The 19,572-nt window shown below is 37.8% G+C and overlaps 1 protein-coding gene across 1 annotated transcript in view; it reads right to left on the bottom strand.

Annotated features, from left to right (window-relative positions):
* LOC109069277 (XK-related protein 7-like) overlaps nucleotides 1-17,128 on the bottom strand; it is a 56,228-nt gene extending 39,100 nt beyond the window's left edge. The window contains exon 1 of the mRNA XM_042750671.1: nucleotides 16,516-17,128. Coding sequence (XP_042606605.1) covers nucleotides 16,516-17,081 — 566 coding nt within the window. The 5' untranslated portion in view covers nucleotides 17,082-17,128. The remainder of the gene's footprint in view (nucleotides 1-16,515) is intronic.
* Nucleotides 17,129-19,572: the final 2,444 nt, after the last annotated feature.

Consider the following 19,572-nt stretch of genomic DNA (forward strand, 5'->3'; position numbering starts at 1 on the left):
TATTAGAAACATTTTTGTTAATTAAAATAAAGCTATATATATATATATATATATATATATATATATATATATATATATATATATATATATATATATATATATATATATATATATATATATTAATAAAAATGCTAATTAAAAAAAAAAATGGTGCCTTGCCAACCAATTGAAGTTAGGAAATCAAGTGAAGCACTTACAGGATCATTTTTAATATTCATCTGAAATAATAAAGTCATATACACCTATGCCTCAAGGGTGAGTAAATCACTGGCTTATTTTCATTTTTGGGTGAACTAACCCTTTAACAAAAAAAGAAAAAGAAAAAAGAAAAGAAAAAAAAATACAAATAAAATGAAAAGTAAAAATATAAAAATAAAAGCTAATTTCAAAGTAGTATTAAAAAGTATAATAGTATATAAATAATACTAAAACAACTGGTAAACAAAATATTTCCATTTTTAGTAAGTGTTTTATTTTGATTTTATGATTTAATTAATTATTCACCTATTATGCAAAATTTATGATTTAATTAATTATTCACCTATTATGCAAAAATCACTTTTATAAGGTGTTTGAACACAATTATGCGGCTGCAGTGTGTGAAAACAACCAGCCTGTAATGGTATAATCCATCCCATCCATTTTATTTATGATGACAATAAATCATAAACAGTCTCTCAGAACAAACGATTCCAGATTTCTCCCTAGGTACATGTCATCATAGGGAAAAAGTCCCGCCCATTTGTGATGATCTCTGCCCTGTTAGCATAGACACAGGCCTGAGAGAGATGCAGCAGTCCGCCATTACTGAGAATGTACAATGTCAGTGCCAAAGAGGCAATACAAGTGTTGTTTTTGGTATGCACCAATGAACATATGAGCTCTATAGACTCCCTCCATCTGAGCCGCTAAAAACACTGTGGTTATGTTTCATTTTTGAAGGAAATGTACCCCAAAAAATCGATAAAGTCATGCCAATCATATTACATGTGACTGCCTCAAAAACGAGGGTCATTCCAATGCTGGATTTTCAAAAAGTCTGATTCTGAAAGAGGGATCAATACCAATGCTTTGTGCGCGAACATCAGATCCAGACAAAGTAAGCACTTCATATTTTGTTTTCAAATTGTCTTTCTGAAAGAGCTTCTTGGCACGTTGTAAGGCTAATGTTAGTAAAGCTACCATCGTCTCTGCTTGTTTTCACTGATGCTGCCTTCAAGTGCTACCAGAACGATCGTAAATAGGAATGTGGTAGTTAAAAAATGCATATGAAAGCAATGTGAGTCGATCGCTTGAGAGTTTCTGACAGTTTCATTGCGTGAGATTGTTGTGTGTTGCTGGTGTGCCGGTGGGAGCATAAGCTTTTGAAGCTCCGCCCTCTTCTGAAAAGGGGGCCGGGAGTACCAGCTCATTACCATGTAAAGAGACAAAGATAAAAATGGTGTGTTTTGGCTCATACCCTAAAAGTGGCAACTTAAACAAGCTATGAAAAAATTATCTGTGGGGTATTTTGAGTTAAAACTTCACATACATACTCTGGGGACATCAGAGACTTATTTTACATCTTGTAAAAAGGGGCATAATAGATCCCCTTTAACTTGTGAACTCCACTTTGGGAAACCCTGATAGAAATATATTTACTGAGAAAAATGGTGACATGTTAAATACTTGTTTTACCCATTGTATATGTATGTATGTACATACATAAATACATTATATATATATATATATATATATATATATATAGATATATATATATATATATATATATATATATATTATATATATATATAGCAAATTTTGTGCAACTGAAAATATCATCCAAATGGAGATTCATTGATTAAACTTTCACATATTTTATACCTCTGTGTTATGTTAGTATGCAGTGTGCAGATTTTATGATATTTATTCTGCCTGTGCAATCTGCTGTTATTCATCCCAAACCAATTAGATCAAGAAATATCCTGTACATACAACACATCACAATGAAGTTTTGATACTAGCAGCAGGACATACATTTTGTATGCATTTCTGGTGCACAAAATATCAGGCAGAAACTAGATATTAAAGATGTTCTGAAGCAAATGTGAGTGGTTCTTCACGTAGCTCTAACACATACTAATTAAAGTTGTTATTAAGAAAATGTGGGTGGTGGGGTTTAATTCCTATGGAAAGCATTAATTATAGCTTGAATGCAATGTAAGTCAGTTAGAATAAATAATAAATAAAGCATTGTTCAAATGCATAAAAGAAAAGAAAAAATAAATATTGAACGAAGCAAATGTGAGTGGTTCTTCACGTAGCTCTAACACATACTAACTAACAACTAATAGCCCTTCCTATTGTGAAATCCATCCTGCTGATTTTGACACACAAATTTGACAGGAAACTCATTACAGTTCAGAACAGGAGTGAGGAAGATGAAAGTTCACAGCATCTTGCCTGACAAACAAACTTCATGCACTCATTTTAATAGACCACATGAAAACACACACTTCAACCAGCCCCCCTAAACCCTTCTCAGAAGAAGAACACAGAATCCCAATGTAATCAATATAAACATTGCCATATAAGATGATGAAAAAGCAGACTTAGATTTAGTTATACCACAGATTCAAGAAAAATAAACAATTTCTGAGAGCAGAAGAGAGACATTGAAGTCTGTATAGTTGAAGGCAGCAGGTTAGTACTCAATAAATGAAACACAGGTAATACTTGAATGCAAACAAAGGCCATATCAGGTATGTGCAAGTGCAATTCAATTCTCAATTCTTTTTCAAAAGATTTTCTTTTAATTTATACTTTTATGCAGCAAGGCCACACATTAAAGGTGCCATGAAATGCATTGATACAATATTTTAAATTGTTCTCTGATGTCCCCAGAGTGTGTATGTGAAGTTTTATCTCAAAATAACAGATAATATTTTATAGCTTATTGAAACTGCCACTTTTAGGGTATGAGCCAAAATGCGCTGTTTTTAAATGTGTATGTCCCCTTTGAATGAAAATGAGCTGATACTCCCACCTCCATTCTCAGAAGAGTGTGGAGCTTCAAGAGCACATACTCACGGTGGTGACGTGTTACTGATCTCACATTGCTTCCAAACGCAATTTTTAACTACCACATTCCTATTTACGATCATTCTGATAGCATGTGAAGGCAGCATTAGTGAAAACAGGCAGAGACAGTGCTAGCTTTAGCAACATTAGCCTTACAGAGAGCCAAGAAGCTGTTTTGGAAAACAAAATATGATGCGTGATCTTTACTTTGTCTGGAGTCTGGACATCTGCGCACGAAGCGTTGGTATCGATCCCTCTTTCAGAAGCAATCTTTGCACAACTCCAGCGCTGAACTGACCCTTATTTGTGAGGCAGTCTGGCGTATAATGATTAGCGACTTTTCTGTTTTTTTTCCCGAGGATATTTCCTTCAAAAATGAAATTTAACCACCGTGTTCTCAGCGGTCTATGGAGACTCCTATGTTCGTTGGTGCATCCCAACACACAACACTTTTAAAGGGATCATATGATGCTGCTAAAAAGAACATTATTTTGTGTATTTGGTATAATACAATGTGTTTATGCGGTTTAAGGTTCAAAAAACAATTATTTTCCACATACTGTACATTATTGTTTCTCCTCTATGCCCCGCCTTCTGAAACGCGTAAATTTTTTACAAAGCTCATCGTTCTGAAAAGTGAGGTGTGCTCTGATTGTCCAGTGTGTTGTGATTGGCCGAATCAGGCCTACAGTGAGCCTGCGAAGGAGTGTACGTCCACGGTGAAAGCCGATCCGGCGATCCACAGTGCAAAGTTGATGTATTTCCTCAGCGACCAGCACGGATCAGCTCCAGGCATGACTAAGCGGATATCGTCCTCTTTTGGAAGGCCAAACAAAGTAGTTTCGCTTTCACAGTGAAACACACAGCGTCTATACGACATGGCGGTTGTGGCAACAACAATACTGCAGTGAGAATAAAAGGTACGCCTTCTTTCTTTGTGTGAACATCTGGGCGGTGTTATGCAAATCTTCCCACATAGTTACATAGAGATGTGGGGGTGTGATAGAACGAGCCATTTTAGGGGGGTGTGGACGAGTCTAAACTTTTGTAAAGAATATCTCTTTGGATTTGAGACTTTAGTCTTTGCAACTTTACAGATCTTCTTTATGCACCAAGAGCTTGTAACACTCCAAAGAAAAAGGAAGAATTTAAATCGCATCATATGAACCCTTTAATGGCTCTTTGGCACTGATATTGTATCTCCAGCAGCTACAGCAAGAGAACAGCAATGACAGACCTCTGCTTCTCACTCAGGGCTGTGTATATGCTAATAGGGCAAAGTGCGTCACAAATGGGCAGGGCTTTCACTGAGTATGACATCATAGTCTGGAACTGCTCATGTGGAAAACTGTTTATGATTTTTTGGGATTATAAAACAATGAGTGAGTGGATTTTTATCATTACAGGCTGGTTGTTTCCACACACTGCAGCCACACAACTGTGTTCAAACACCTTATAAAAGTCATTTTTGGATTCTATGGCACCTTTAATTTGATCAAATGTGACAGTAAAGATATTGTTATAATGTTATAAATGATTTCTATTTTAAATAAACGCTATTCTTTTGAATTTTCTGCTCACCAAAGAATCATGAAAAAGTATTCTACATCTAAGCACTTATTTCGCTTTCAAAACTTATCAGCAGTTTTTTTTAATTACTAAAAATACAAAAATATTACACACACACACAAACGAGCCAATGACTGTGTGTGTGTCTATCTGACCAAACATAACAGCATAACAAATAAACATAGAATACATTTGCCATTAAAAACAGTATTCCATATCATCTTTACTGTTGCTTTATACACATGATGTCACAATACTGTGTGTTGTCTATTGATTAATATTTGTTTGGACACACAGATTGTATACTTGAGTAATACTTAAAGGGTTAGTTCACCCAAAAATGAAAATTATGTCATTAATGACTCACCCTCATGTCGTTCCAAACCCGTAAGACCTCTGTTCATCTTCGGAACACAGTTTAAGATATTTTAGATTTAGTCCGAGAGCTTTCTGATCCTCCATTGAAAATGTATGTACGGTATACTGTCCACATCCAGAAAGGTAATAAAAACATCTTTAATGTAGTCCATGTGACATCAGAGGGTCCGTTAGAATTTTTTGAAGCATCGAAAATACATTTTGGTCCAAAAAATATCCAAAAACTACGACTTTATTTAGCATTGTCTTCTCTCCCGGGTCTGTTGTGAGCGCGTTCACAGCACTGCAGTTTAGTGATATCCGGTTCGCGAACGAATCACTCGATGTAACTGGATCTTCTTGAACCAGTTCACCAAATCGAACGGAATCGTTTGAAAGGGTTCGCGTCTACAATAAGCATTAATCCACAAATGACTTAAGCTGTTAGCTTTTTTAACATGCTGACACTCCCTCTGAGTTCAAATAAACCAATATCCCGGAGAAATTCATTTACTCAAACAGTACACTGACTGAACTGCTGTGAAGAGAGAACTGATGATGAACACCGAGCCGAGCCAGATAATGAACGAAACATTGACTCGAAGACAATGCTGAATAAAGTCGTAGTTTTTGATATTTTTGGACCAAAATGTATTTTCGATGCTTCAAAAAAGTCTAACTGACCCTCTGATGTCACATGGACTACTTTGAAGATTTGTTTTTATTACCTTTCTGGACGTGGACAGTATACCGTACATACATTTTCAATGGAGGAACAGAAAGATCTCGGACTAAATCTAAAATATCTTAAACTGTGTTCCGAAGTTGAACGGAGGTCTTACGGGTTTGGAACGACATGAGGGTGAGTCATTAATGACATAATTTTCATTTTTGGGTGAACTATCCCTTTAAGCAGTGAATTTTATTTTATGGCTAAGGTGTTTAATGACTGCTAAGAATGTTTAAGAAATATTTTCAAATGTTTAGGCTAAACATGCAATGAATAAATGAGGAAATGCCATATACAGCATACAGTATGCCACATATATAAATGCTTAGGCTTGTGTAATTTTTTTTTCTAGGATAAACCGAATTCCATACTTTAGATACCCTTTTTTATGTCTGTGTGCAAGCAAAAGTTTGCTGGTCTGCATGTGTGTTTATGTGTTTAATGTGTGTGTGGGTGGGAGTGTGGTGGCACTGTGTGAAATGCAGACTCTTCACTCTATATTGTTTGGCCTGTGAAAATGCTTCCACAGCAAACTGCGCAGCAATGGGAATAACTCTCCCGCCTTGTATTGCCTCCCTGCTCTTAAAATATATGTGTATCCCACTATATTTATATATAAATCAATGTATATCTCACCACAGCCTATTTAAAAAAAAAAAAAAAAAAAAACAGCAATAAAGCTATCTGTTAAATCGATGCTCCTGTACTTGTGGTTAGTAGCAGTTCAAAGCACAACGACTGCAAGATCAAGATGTCATGAAAGAAACTCCTTCTCTGACGCATTGCTTTCCCTTCCCTTCACACTGTTTCCATCAGACACCATTTTCTTAAAGCACACAAAAGAAACACTTTTGTGTGTAAAACTCTCAATGCTGTGGCACACCAAGCTAAAAAGTACTTGTGAAAACCGATGATTAGGGCTTGTGGAAACAGTGACATTATTTCAGGATGTCACATCTCTACGGAGTTATCTTCTGTTCCAGCTCTGTGCCTGCTCACGAAAATGCTAGAACAGACTATTCTTCTGTTTTCCATTTTTCATCCCTGACCCTCTGAAGTAGTGGCGAAAAATGAGGCGAGCACAAGAGAAAAAAGGAATCCAATGCATTCATCAGGAGGCTGGAGAAAGCATGTAGTTGAATTATTAAATCACAGGCTCTTTAGAGGAATCAGACTATGAAAGCGGAGGACAGTGTGAATGAGGGACACTGGTCATTTTAGACATTATGTTGAATCGATAGCGTGACTAATGGGCTTTGTTTCGGCTGTTATTGTTGGAAATAATTAGTGGTGCTTGCTGAATGAAGCATGACTATTAATACTTTTCAATGGGACAAATCTATAACCTTTTGTAGTACACTATAACAAATTTATTGGTATGGGTACGAATAAAGCCGTGCCATATCTAGGGACTTGAATATCATTAAGAAATGTTGTTAAGCTCTTTTGACTTGGGCCAGCCAATAACCTCTTAGCAACCACTCAGAACACCTTAGCAACCACAAATTTACACCCTTTGAAAAGGGTTTGAAGTATTTGGGATGCTGTGTTCCCTATCGAAACTTTACAGGTCTCCCCTGCATACCGATGATGGCCAGCTTCCTTGCGTTTCTTTCCTGGTAGTGTAAATCCCACATGGTATCCGCGCTCACCGAGACGGATTGTTCCCATTGTGAGAACATGAGTCTCGCCTCTATGTGTTCGTGGACAGCTTTCTTTTCAGAAAGTGACTCCGCCCCTCTCGCCCTCCTGTTTTCTTCCTCCCAAGAGCCTGTGAGGAAAAAACAGCAGGGCAGAGGATCACAGTGCTCGGATGCGAGCGAGCTCACACCAGCCGCATGCATTGCTTAATCCAAACAGAGAGGCTTCCCCCGTCCTCTTCCCCCAGCCTGACCAGCGTCCCACTGCCAGTGCAAGTGATCTGGTCTTGTTCGGTGGGAAGGATGATGAGCTGCTGGATGACAGCATGTCAATAGCAGCCTCGGATGCGGAGGAGCTGAATTGCGACCCCCTGCCGTAATCCAAACCCAGTAACGTTAAGCCTGGGATGTATGCCAAAATTATTCTGTGTCCTCTCGAAAGCTGTCGAGGAGCTGGGATTGGAGTGGTCTCCACCGGAGGAGCCCTCCTGTAGCCGTCTGGACGAGTGGGGCGCTGCTGGGGCGCTGTCAAGCCCCTCATCAATGATCCTCTCCTTTTCCGGAGGTCCATGATGAGCTCACTAGGTCATGGTGCGCCCCATACTCTGCACACCTCATACTTCAGCTTCATCTGTCCTCACTTCGGTGGACGGCGCTGAAGTTAAGGGATACGAGAAGCTGTCTCCGCTGGACGAGTCAGTGGCCACACACTGTATTCTGCTGTACGCATGCTTTGTATTATTACTTCAGCCCTTGCTGGATGAGCCTACTCCTCAGCTGGGCAAGAGGCCTCAGCTCTCCACTCGATGGCGGTTCTCGAGGTCTTCCAGGTCAAACTCCTCGCTGGCATGGACGAGTCTGGCCCGGACCCTGCGATGCTCAGGGAGCTGAGAAGCGCGATGGACCTGGCTTTGCACATCACCAAGACCACGGCTCATTCTATAGGGCGTTCCATGGCCAGTCTGGTGGTGCACGAGAGCCACTCATGGCTGACCTATATATATATATATATATATATATATATATATACACACCCAACATTCTGTTATTGTGGTCTAACATCTAAGCATGACATAATATCATGTTTCTAAACATCTCTAAACATGATATTATATCAAAATGAACTGTGGTAGGATGCTTTAGATGTCACTCAAACAATGCCATTTATAGTTGAAATCAACTGTTAAACATGCTAATGCTGGCCCGCCCCCTGGTTCTCCTAATTGGTCATTTTTTTGTAAACTGTCAGTAATAAGCTACGCCCATGTCAAAAGTCAAAATAACTTTTTTTTTTTTTTTTTTTTTTTTTTTTTTTATTGAATCTTTTTTTTTTTTTTTTTTTGTTAGATGCTGGAAAAATGTGTCAAGGCACAAATGTCTATCTAGCGCATGTTTACATACAAAACCAATTAAAAGCAGAGTGAAAAAAGCAGGCTCTGATTGAAGTAATTCTTGACCACAATGAATACCAATACTGACAGTAAAATGCCTGGTTACACAATGTTAAATGTTCTGTAACATTTCTATTTGCACATTATCCTCTCATGTAACTGAGTTTCTCACAGCTGACTCTCACAGATAACCCCAGTGTCACATCTTTTCTCAACTCAAGCTTTTCAGCACAGTCTACAAAAAAAACAGAAGAGAGAATCAGAGGAAGACTCTATTAAACCTCTGCCCTGATCAACATGGATATACATAACATAAATGAATATGCAAGCAACCGAGTCAAAGAGAGGTTACGCACCTGGGGAGTTTCTCTTCCCTTCCGCTCCTGATGTGACATTGTTACACTTGTTCTGTAATCAGGAAATCTTTCACTCAGAACAGAAATTAAAATGCCCTTACAATGCACAGCTCCATGTCTCTACATTTCTCCTTGGAGAGAACAGCCAGCACATCTCTCATACTCCTGGTCTTTCTCCATTCCTTCCAGAGTTTGACGACAGAGATAAGATATATGTCATGTGACGCCACAGGGGAGACACCACAGCTGAAAATGATATAAAATACAGAAAATGTGAAGAGCGCGAAAACAAAATAACAGAAAAACAGAAAAACTTCATGGGGTGAATGTTGATTTATAACATATCCATGCTGATCATGTCTCAAAGTTTCACTTTTTTTTGGTAGTTTAGGACACAATGTTGAATATCAACATGGGCTGACAGAGCAAGGCATCATTTTTTCACCATCTGTTGGATTTAAATGGTTTTCTACATCACTAAAACAAAATCTGAAAAGGCTCTCTATAAGTGTGCCTGTAAGTAGACTAGATAAATATAATCAACCTGCAGGCATAGCCAATCCAGATGTTCAAAACACTGGTGCTGGCCAGAACTGTCAGTGCCGATCAGATCACAGTAATACGATTGACAGGTGTAATTGCACAGGGGAAATAGACACCACCAGAGCAAACAGGTAAATCAATGTGCGTTCTCCTAAAGCATAACCTATTTATCAGTCAAGGACAATCAAAAGAGATGATTAAAATTCTAATTTTAATACAAATATTTGTTTGTAAATAAAAAAGCCATTTCCTGCCAGAGACAGATTGCTGTTTGATTGATAGATTAATAGAGACAGTAAATTACTTGCCGCCTATTAAACACACAAACATTCATGAGTTGCCTTTTAAATGAAATGCATCATAAAGTTTCACTGCGACTGGGTTGACCTCATGTCCTGTGTGCATCCATAAAACAAAACACATCCTTGTAAGCTCTGATGACCTGTCAGAATGGATCCATATCGAAGCTGGTCAGTGACAGATAACCATGTCCGAGATGATGAAAATACAAAAAATGGGTCTCACTTTATATTTTAAGTGGCCTTAACTACTATTTATTTACATCAAAAAATATGTACAATGTACTTATTGTGTTCATATTGTATTGCAAAACACTTTTGCTGCTATTGAGGTGGGATACGGGTCAGGTTAGAGACAGGTTTGGTGGTATGGGTAGGTTTAAGAGTGGGTTAAATTGTAAGGGATGGGTCATCAGTGTAATTATATATTATATAATAGTGTAATTATATAAACTGTGTATGTACACAATAAGTGCATTGTATCAAATAATTAATTTTAATGTAAGTACATAGTAGTTAAGGCCACCTACTCTATATAAATTGGGACCAAGAAATGTTTTTCAAATTTAGTTAAAAGTATATATATATATAATTGCTTTTTAGCTTGTGGAAAAGCTGCTTGTGATGTGCTTTGGTTTATCATGTGACTCTCATCACCATCTGCCTTTGGTGTTTATCAGTGTATTACAAAACTACTAAACAGATTTCAATACTTCAATAGGTTGGTATATTAACATTACCAGAACTACCAAAACTAAAACATTACCATATTTAAGTTAAATCTGTAAAACCTAAAATGTTGCTGCCATATTTTTTATGGTAAAATTCTGCCAGCTGCCAGTTAAATTTTACCTTTTTTTTTTTTTTTTTTTTTTTCGTAAATGTGTTCTGCAACAGAACACATGCTATAAGGGCATGAGTGTAAGTCCTGACAAGAAGACCTCTCCAGCTCTAAGAAACATCCAATATTGAAATCAATATTGTATATGTGCTGTTTTTTGTTTTTAAGTTGAAATAACATCCCTAGACGTAAGTACAGTCCCTAAATCCACTCTTACACACATCTGCTGGCTCTCTTTAACTAACTCTGACAAGCAGATGGGTACACAGAGGCATTCACATACAGTACAAACAGCACTCAGAGTAATCTATATTCAGCTGCTGTGTTTAGGAAACCTGTGAACACTCCCTTCCCTTCACAAATACACACACAGCGTATCTGTCACTCCATTGTGAGTATTTTTCCAGCATCTGCTGTGAAGAACTGGGTCAGCTCCGACAAGACAGACAGCATCAGGATCTTTAGGAAGGGAATGAGATGGTGAGACTGACAAGTGGATAGAGGAATGGCAGGGGAGAGGAGACAAAAGACAACCTCCCGTCCTCTAACCTGTTCTTAATGACGGCCATATCTAATGAGGAATTATTTTCTCCATCCCCGGCCCCCGGGAAAATGTCACTTTGAGGTGTGTAGTTGAGATAGGCGAGGTGTTTTCTGCTCTAAAATGCTCCTCACGCACGCCGGCTGCAGTGTAATGCCTTCAGCTCGGTGAGAATATCCCCATCAACTCCCTTAATGGCCAAGCGGATACACTCCACTGCTTCACACACCTGCAACACACATATCACAACAGCTGCTATGTGCTTGAGTGCATCTGTGTGTGCGTGTGTCTGGGGTGTTAAAACAGGTCCAACTAAGCCTTTACTTCAGCTTGGCAAAACGTGTTGTTTGAGATAATGTAAACTTTATGTAGCCTCTAAGAGTCTCTCAAGTAGTTCTAGTGTCTCACATACGGTACTGAGGGTTGCAAAAACCACACTGAATAATACAGAATCGCTCCGGATTGAAGTCTGTATTTTAGTGTTGAGCTATGAAAGTTTTATTATACACTACTGTTCAAAAGTTTGAGGTCAGTGAGAGTTTTTAATCATTTATATAATGTGTATATTCAGTGAGTATGGCTTAAATTTGACAAAAGTGACAGTAAAGACATTTGTAATGTAAGCAAATAAAAAACAAAGGATGTCTATTTCGAAATAAACATTGTTCTTTGAACTTTCTATTCATAAATGAATCCTGGACAAAAATGTTTCCACAGAAATATTAAGCAGCACATCATTGTTTTCAACACTGATTTAAAAAAAAAAATCAAAAGCACAAAATCAGTATATTAGAAACATTTTTGAAGGATCACGTGACACTGAAGACTGGAATAATGAGTAATTGCCATCACAGCAATTCATTTTTAATTGTATATATATATATATATATATATATATATATATATATATATATATATATATATATATATATATATATATACACACACACACAAACAGAAAACACTTTTTCTCAAAATGTAATAATATTTCACAAAATTAATGTTGATACTGTATTTTTTCTTTTGATCATAATAAAATTTTTAAAAAATGACTGACCCCAAGCTTTTGAACAGCAGTATACAGTACATTTGCATAAGTGTCAGTATAAAAAAAAAAATCAAATATTGTGTAATTTGTGATTAATGCAAATCAATTATATGTTTGATGTGATTTATGTAATGGAGGTTTGTATTTTCTATTCTAATGTCATTTTTAATAATGAACAATTAAACAAACAAACAAACAAACAAACAAAAAACCATGGGCTGTTGCTATGTTACATGGATGATACATCAGACAGTGAGTTTTTTTCTCCAGCTTTGATTTTATACTTCCTTTTTATAAAACAGTGAAACATAAAAACATTATTCTTCAACTATTTTCAGTCATTTTTTATTACATTTTTTTATGTTTTTTAAGTGTATTTTAAGTATAAATTTAAATTTGATTTGTATTTCTGTTAATTTAAAAATAAAAAATGAAAAAAAAGTGCAGAGTCACAGTTCCCCAGCGTCATTCGCCTACAGAAGCTAAATTGATATGTGTTTATTGGTGTGTGACATTAAAATACATTTATTTTTACAACAGTTACAATGAAGTTGTATGTCATAGAGACAAAAATGAAAGTGCATTTTATGCTGTTATGTAGTGCCTCTTTTTATAAAGTTCACTTTTGTTTATAGTGTGATCAGTTGTTTATACTTGAATAAATGGATTATATGGCTGCTGTAATCTTTTATATTTGTGACATTCACTGCAAGGTCAGATCCTGCAAGGTCAGTGATATTTTAAAGAAGTTATCAGAAATATCATTAGAAACTTATTTTTACTTACCCCCCCCCCTCACATTTAGTAGTCAGCAAGTGCTCCTTTCAGACCCTGATTAAAACTATTTGTGCACATCTCATAGATTTCTGGTTTGAACAGGTTGATTTCTGCAAAATACAAGATGGCAAGATGAATTCACCATGATCTATTTACTGATCTAGGACAAATCAAAATTAAATGAACATATGATCTCAGCCATTGTGAGCAACAGATCAAGGACCAGCGATACATCCGTAAAATGCAATCTCACAAACCACATGCTTCACATAATAACTGAGCTATTTGGCTTGCTTTTTAAGTCTAGTTCCAGCTCTCTGCAGCTGATTCAGGCTCTTCCAGTTCTGGTTTATGCATTGATCTCTCCTTGAGTCAGAATTTCCAATAACTGAATGTTCTCAGTTGGTTTATGCCTCGTTAATCTGCTCTTTATGACTGCTGGAGTAGTGCTAGATGTTGCACATTTGACTAGTGATATTCAAAAATACTGTCGACCTGCCAAGTCCACCGAGGTGTTGCTGTGAATACATCAGTTTGAGATCAGGTCACGTGGATTTTATCTGAGACAACAGAACCTCACTCAAACAACAAACAGACCGATAAAGCACTGCACAGATGTCCTAATGTGACATGATACTGTGTAAACATGCACACACACATTCACAAATCAGGCCAGTGCATATGACCTCTAAAACAGTGATTCCCAACCAGTGGCACAAGAAGATTCCAGAAAATACTTGATAATGGGGTTGTTTCTTTCTTTCTTTTTTCTTTATTGAAACATATAAAACATATATTATTATGCATTAATAAACTAATAAAAAATAAACAATATAAATAATATATTATATATATATTAGGGGTGCCATGATTTTTTTTTATTAATTTAAGAAAACAGTATGTATAGGGTTTGTCTATTAAAGTGTCAAGACAGTGGACATCGTTCTTCACAAAAATGTAAAGCTCTGTTCTATTTTTCTCTCATCAGATCTCAGTCAGTCAAAGCACAGAAACTAATACCTCAGTAGAAGCAGTTATAAAGAATCTATATTTGTCATTGACATTTATGCATTTAGCAGATGCTTTTATCCATAGCTTTTATCCATTGCATTCAAGTTACATTTCATAATTTCCTTGGATGTCAAACCCATGACTCTACTTTATGAACTACAGAAATGCAGAACAAGGATCCCACCACTGCATTCAGTGCTTTTTATTTATAAAATCTAAAGTAGTAATATAACAAATTAATTGTAAAATAAATTAATTAATAATAAAAAAACGAATTGTGTGTGTGTGTGTGTATAACTCACAAATATATAGTATAGTAATATACCAAACTAATTTACAGAAAAATAAAGAAATTCATCACTGCCTAATTTTATTTTGTTTTTAGTATTATTCTTAATGCTAAAAATATTTGGTATGCATAAAAAATATTTTTGGTTTATAGACATATAGGCAAATCACATTCAGATATAGACAGGATTTTTCTTTCTTTTTTTTCTTGCAGAATCTGCATAATGGATTTAAACATGCTGTTTAAATATCTGGTAGCATAACCTAGACTTATACAGCACAACCATAAATTATCCAAAATATTTAATAAACAAACGTGCAAGAGGCAGAAGACGTTCAGAACTGATGCTAGGAAATCGGCAGAGAGTTTTGAGGACATCTTCAGGCACTGATTTCATATGGACCTGGTCACGGCTGCCAGACATACCTATCAACCCATGCAAATATTCAACATTCCGGTTACAACTGTTCACAATAATAAAACATATTTAGAGAATTCAAGTAGGAGGTAAGGAGAGTAAGCGAGAAGGAGAGGTAACAGGAATTTGTTGCGGAGAACGATGGCAGGAAATGCTATATCCTCTCCCACACAATCACTGAGACACACAGTCCTCCCTGGCCCTGTGTTAATAATTCAGCACTTAACTACCAGTAAAACACTCACACACATGTGGGAGTGAATCGCTTCCTCTGTCCCTGCTCTGGAATAAAGAGAAGCAGCATCTGACAAGGGAAAAGCATTCCTCAGATGCAGTCTTTCCTCAAGGCACTTTCAGCGATGCCTACAGAGCTCAAATGTCATTAGCAAAACAAACCTGCTCTGTCCCTCAAGTGCCCGTCTGGTTTCTCTCACAAACACGCTGCATGCCCATTCCAGGCCTCGAGAAGCACAAAAGCCATAAAGCACAAATAAAACAACATCTTTTGACTCTGTTTCCCTATTAAAGTTGACTGCATCATCTCGAAGAGCATATGATGCTCACAGTGATATTCAAACCAGCCTTGGCACTTTTGATAACTTCTCCAAGAACAGATAAAACAATTGGAAGCCCTCTACGGAAAAGCCTAAAACAAATTGATGAAGGCACACAGGCAATGCAAGAATGAGTTATGATCCTCCCCAGAGAACACCGGCCTGGAAGTTGTCTGTACTCTCTGTACTTAGCCAGTAATGACCCTGTAGGGTTACACAATGCCTGTTTTGTCTGAAGAGGGCTCAGAGTTTTCAATTATTTCTAAATCTGTGGACTATTCTTGCAAGATCCGCTGTCATTTTGAGAAAGTACAAGTCTCTTTACACAGCGGAGGTTCTCAACTCAGTCACAGGTCTGTTCTGATGGGACACGGACAGGAGGGAAAACCAAGGCTAAATGCAAAAATAGCAGTATAATCAAAAAGAAACCACTCTCTGTGGAAAAAACAATTTAAGTGAGATTTTAGTGCACATTTAAATGCAACATAATGACAGCACAAGCAGGTTGCAAACTCATCATCCTTCTAAACCATGGATGAAAATGCACAAGGAAAAAAGAAAATTCTATGAAGATTATATTAAATACAACCCATTTGGGTTGCAACATAAATTTGTGTTCAGACCTACTGTTTTAAGATTTATCTGAAAACATTTGGGTGCCGTTGCACAGCGCAGGTGTCTTGAGAATCAGAACGCTTGTTTATTGGCTACTGAGTTGCTCATATTACTTAATTGTGTGCTCCAAAGGACACAGTGAACGTAAGCCAAATACAACATCCATTTCAACATAACCTAAGGGTGACGTGACCGTGGGGCCACCAGAGATGGCACCGGGCGCTCTGTCCACCTTGGCACACACCATCTATGTTGGCAACCAGCACAGATGCGCAGCCAAGAGAAGTGAATTGGGATGTAGACAGACAGGGATGCAGCTCTTTCCATCTGCTCCCAAAGCATCACCAAGCAGAGAGCCACAATAAGAGTAACATCCATTCCAAGAAAGGAGACACTATGCATGGAAACGAACACCGACTGCCCGGCGCTCATGGGCTCTGAGAGAAGTTCTGGATAACAGACGTAATGCATCTTACCTCCAGACCTGGCCGAGCTGCAAGATGTGGATGATGGACTGGAAGAGCCACACAAGTACTCTGCAGCATTTCCGCGTGCCGTTCGCAGGCAGGGTTCTGCCGCTGCCGCTCCGCCGGTCGCTGTCCTTGGTGCTGAAATCGCATCCGTCCCCGCTTGGGGAGGCGCTCATCTCCGAGTAATCATACACGAACCACCTGAAACTTAACACCTGAACCACCGCGGAGGGAACCACCACGAACACTAACGTGAGCCCGAACCACCAATAGTCCCGCCTCAAGTAGTAGTCCGCTGCCAGCCACAGGTCGGTGGCTCCGTCGGAGAAGAAGACCAGGAGGGCGCACACCACCCAGCAGCAGTCCAGCAGCGAGAAGCGCTTCTCGGCGCGAGGGTGCACAGGAGCCGCGCTCTGCTCAGGGCCAAGCAGACACCGAGAAGCGCTCTCACACACGGCTGCTCCATCCGATTTAGCGGCCATGTTTGTTGTACAAAGAGAGTGGGCAAAGGAAAGCGAAGTACAATGAGAGGGGAGGGGGATGTGTGTGCTGGAGTGTGTGTGAAAGCTCATGGGAGAGTTGGAAGAGAGAGAGAGATAGAGAGAGCGAGAGAGAGGGGGAAGGGGGAGGGATAACGGACAGACCTCGGGGATATAATTGGTTTGTGCTGGGATACAATCAGCCTTGTTTCACAAACCTTTCGTTGGAAGGACTACAAATATATGGGCCTTGTTTGTTAAATTTTTTTTTTGTTTGTGTTTTAATTTTTGTAGATTTTTGTGAGAATATTGTTTTTCTTTATAAACGACCAAAGTCTTTAGTAGGAAAGTAAATAGAAAGTGATTTGACAAATGCTTTCATTCATAGTAATTTACAATATGCATGCTAGTGTCATGAAGAAAATCTAATTTGTATCCGCGTTATGATTTTTGACCGGAGGGAAAGTTAACAACATGCTTCGCATTTTAGTTGTTTGTTTGTAAATCTGCAGAGTCAGAATTTAACAGTGCATAATTGTGCGCCAAGTTACTGATGAATAATTAATCAAACTAACTGTTCAGAGCTGTTCAGTTGTGACGTCAATTTGTGAGCAATCTGAAAGGCTAATTCTTCATGGTTCCCATGAAGAAAAAAATTCTTAAGAAGCCCTTTTAGATTTAGAAAAAAAGTCTTTAGATTTAAGGACTTCAGCAGCTGTCTGATTTGTTAATCAGGTAATATCACATCCTTTGTTCCTTCATTTAGCATCTTGGTAGCACTTAACAGTAGCACTACGCATAATGATATGTCGAATAATGTTTAAGAGAGACTTTACTCAAATCTAAAATTACTTAAAAAAAATAAAATAAAAAAGGCGATTGTCTTCATGTTTTAGGACTTATTTTACTGATACCATGAACATAAGACAGTTAAAACGATCTCATTCATCGAGGCAGCTTATTTAATACATTGTATGCTTTCCATGTGCTTCAAGGCCCATAAATGGAGAATGATAGCACTCGTGCTTTTGTGGTGAAGGATTGGAAATGGTTTATTGATTAGTGGGATGGGCGCGAGCTCGTGCTCTCTGTGATATTTAATGTTTGACAGTGCGAGGCGAGCACGCGGTTATAGGAACTGTCATTATGACAGCGGAGCTGCATGTTACCACCCAATCTAATGTACCATACCTAATACGCAAGCAGTTTGGCGGATGTTGACTCACAACAACAACAACAGCAATAACAATGATAATAATAATTGTTATTATTATTAGTGACAATCATGGTGACCAGTTATCTAACACTGTGTTATTATTGGTAGAATGCAAACTGTGTCGAGTAAATTATTTCAAAACAAGCATTTCAGTCGAATATAATTTACGCAATGTCAAACCTTTATCCCCGTGAGGAGAAAAAAATCACCCCGTGACCACATTTTAAAGGCAATGTAATTACGCAGGAAAACCACAAACTTGGCAACCCTACATAGATCATAAACCTTTAAAAAATATTGCTCTAATATGAAAAATAGTGAATGAAATTAAAGAACAGTTTGAAATTTGAAGATTGTCAGTGAACAGTGACTAATTTTCAACTTGTTCCTTCAGAACACGGACCTTCAGAAGAATTAGAATATAACAATGGACTCATATTGACAATATATATCATGCTATTATTGTGCTTTTGTTTTCATTTTATGGAAAAAAGCTTTGTAAAGATTCTTCAAAAAATCTTATACAACATACAAGTTTGAAAAAAATGTAAGGGTCAGTAAATAAAGACAGAATTAGATTTTTGTGGGAACTTTAACAGTCAGTCAAATCAAAATGTTCACACAGAGCTTTACAAGAAAAGAGAAAGGATAGGACAACATGTTTTTGAATTGGTGAAAAATCAATTCCGAGGTCATTTTCAACTTAAAACCCCTTATCTGACAGAATGGAACTCCAAAAGCATTGCTCATGGACCGTAAGAAATGAGCAGCAGACCTAATTACACTTATTCCATTAAGTCAATTAGTGTTCTAGCTTACTTTGGGATTCGTACTGGCAGAGTTGCAGGGTAGGCTCTTTAACTTCCAACAGAGATAAATAACGCTTAACATTACTGCGCGGACCAGATATACAGCATCCGCTTTGACAGAGAACAGACTCTGACCCGGTCTAACCACTATAGCACTGTCGGAGAGGTGCAGTGAAATCAAAGGGAAGTTCACAGAAGCAGTGTAAAATTTCAGTTCCCTTTGAGACTGCTGTCCAGTAAATGATAGCTCACCCCAGCCCTTTTGGTTCAGAAGACATTATTGTACTTTTCTGTGTCAGTTACTACTTCACAAGTGACTGACTAAGTCTTTTGAAGCAGACATGCACCACTATCTTTGTGAGCATCTGTGTGAATAATGGGCTGTTTGGTGGGGTCAGAGTACTTGAGTACATGAGCATTAATCAAAGCTTTTTCAGGTGAGTCAGTGCTTTCTTATGCTGGTGTTTCCATTGCCAGCAGTTGTCTGAATAGTGCTGTGAGACTTATTGTGTTGTGAAGACCCTGCTGTGGGAAGGCTCACATTTGCACCTTGCTTTCG

The sequence above is a fragment of the Cyprinus carpio genome, chromosome B23, assembly GCF_018340385.1.
Source record: "Cyprinus carpio isolate SPL01 chromosome B23, ASM1834038v1, whole genome shotgun sequence".
Classification (NCBI taxonomy): domain Eukaryota; kingdom Metazoa; phylum Chordata; class Actinopteri; order Cypriniformes; family Cyprinidae; genus Cyprinus; species Cyprinus carpio.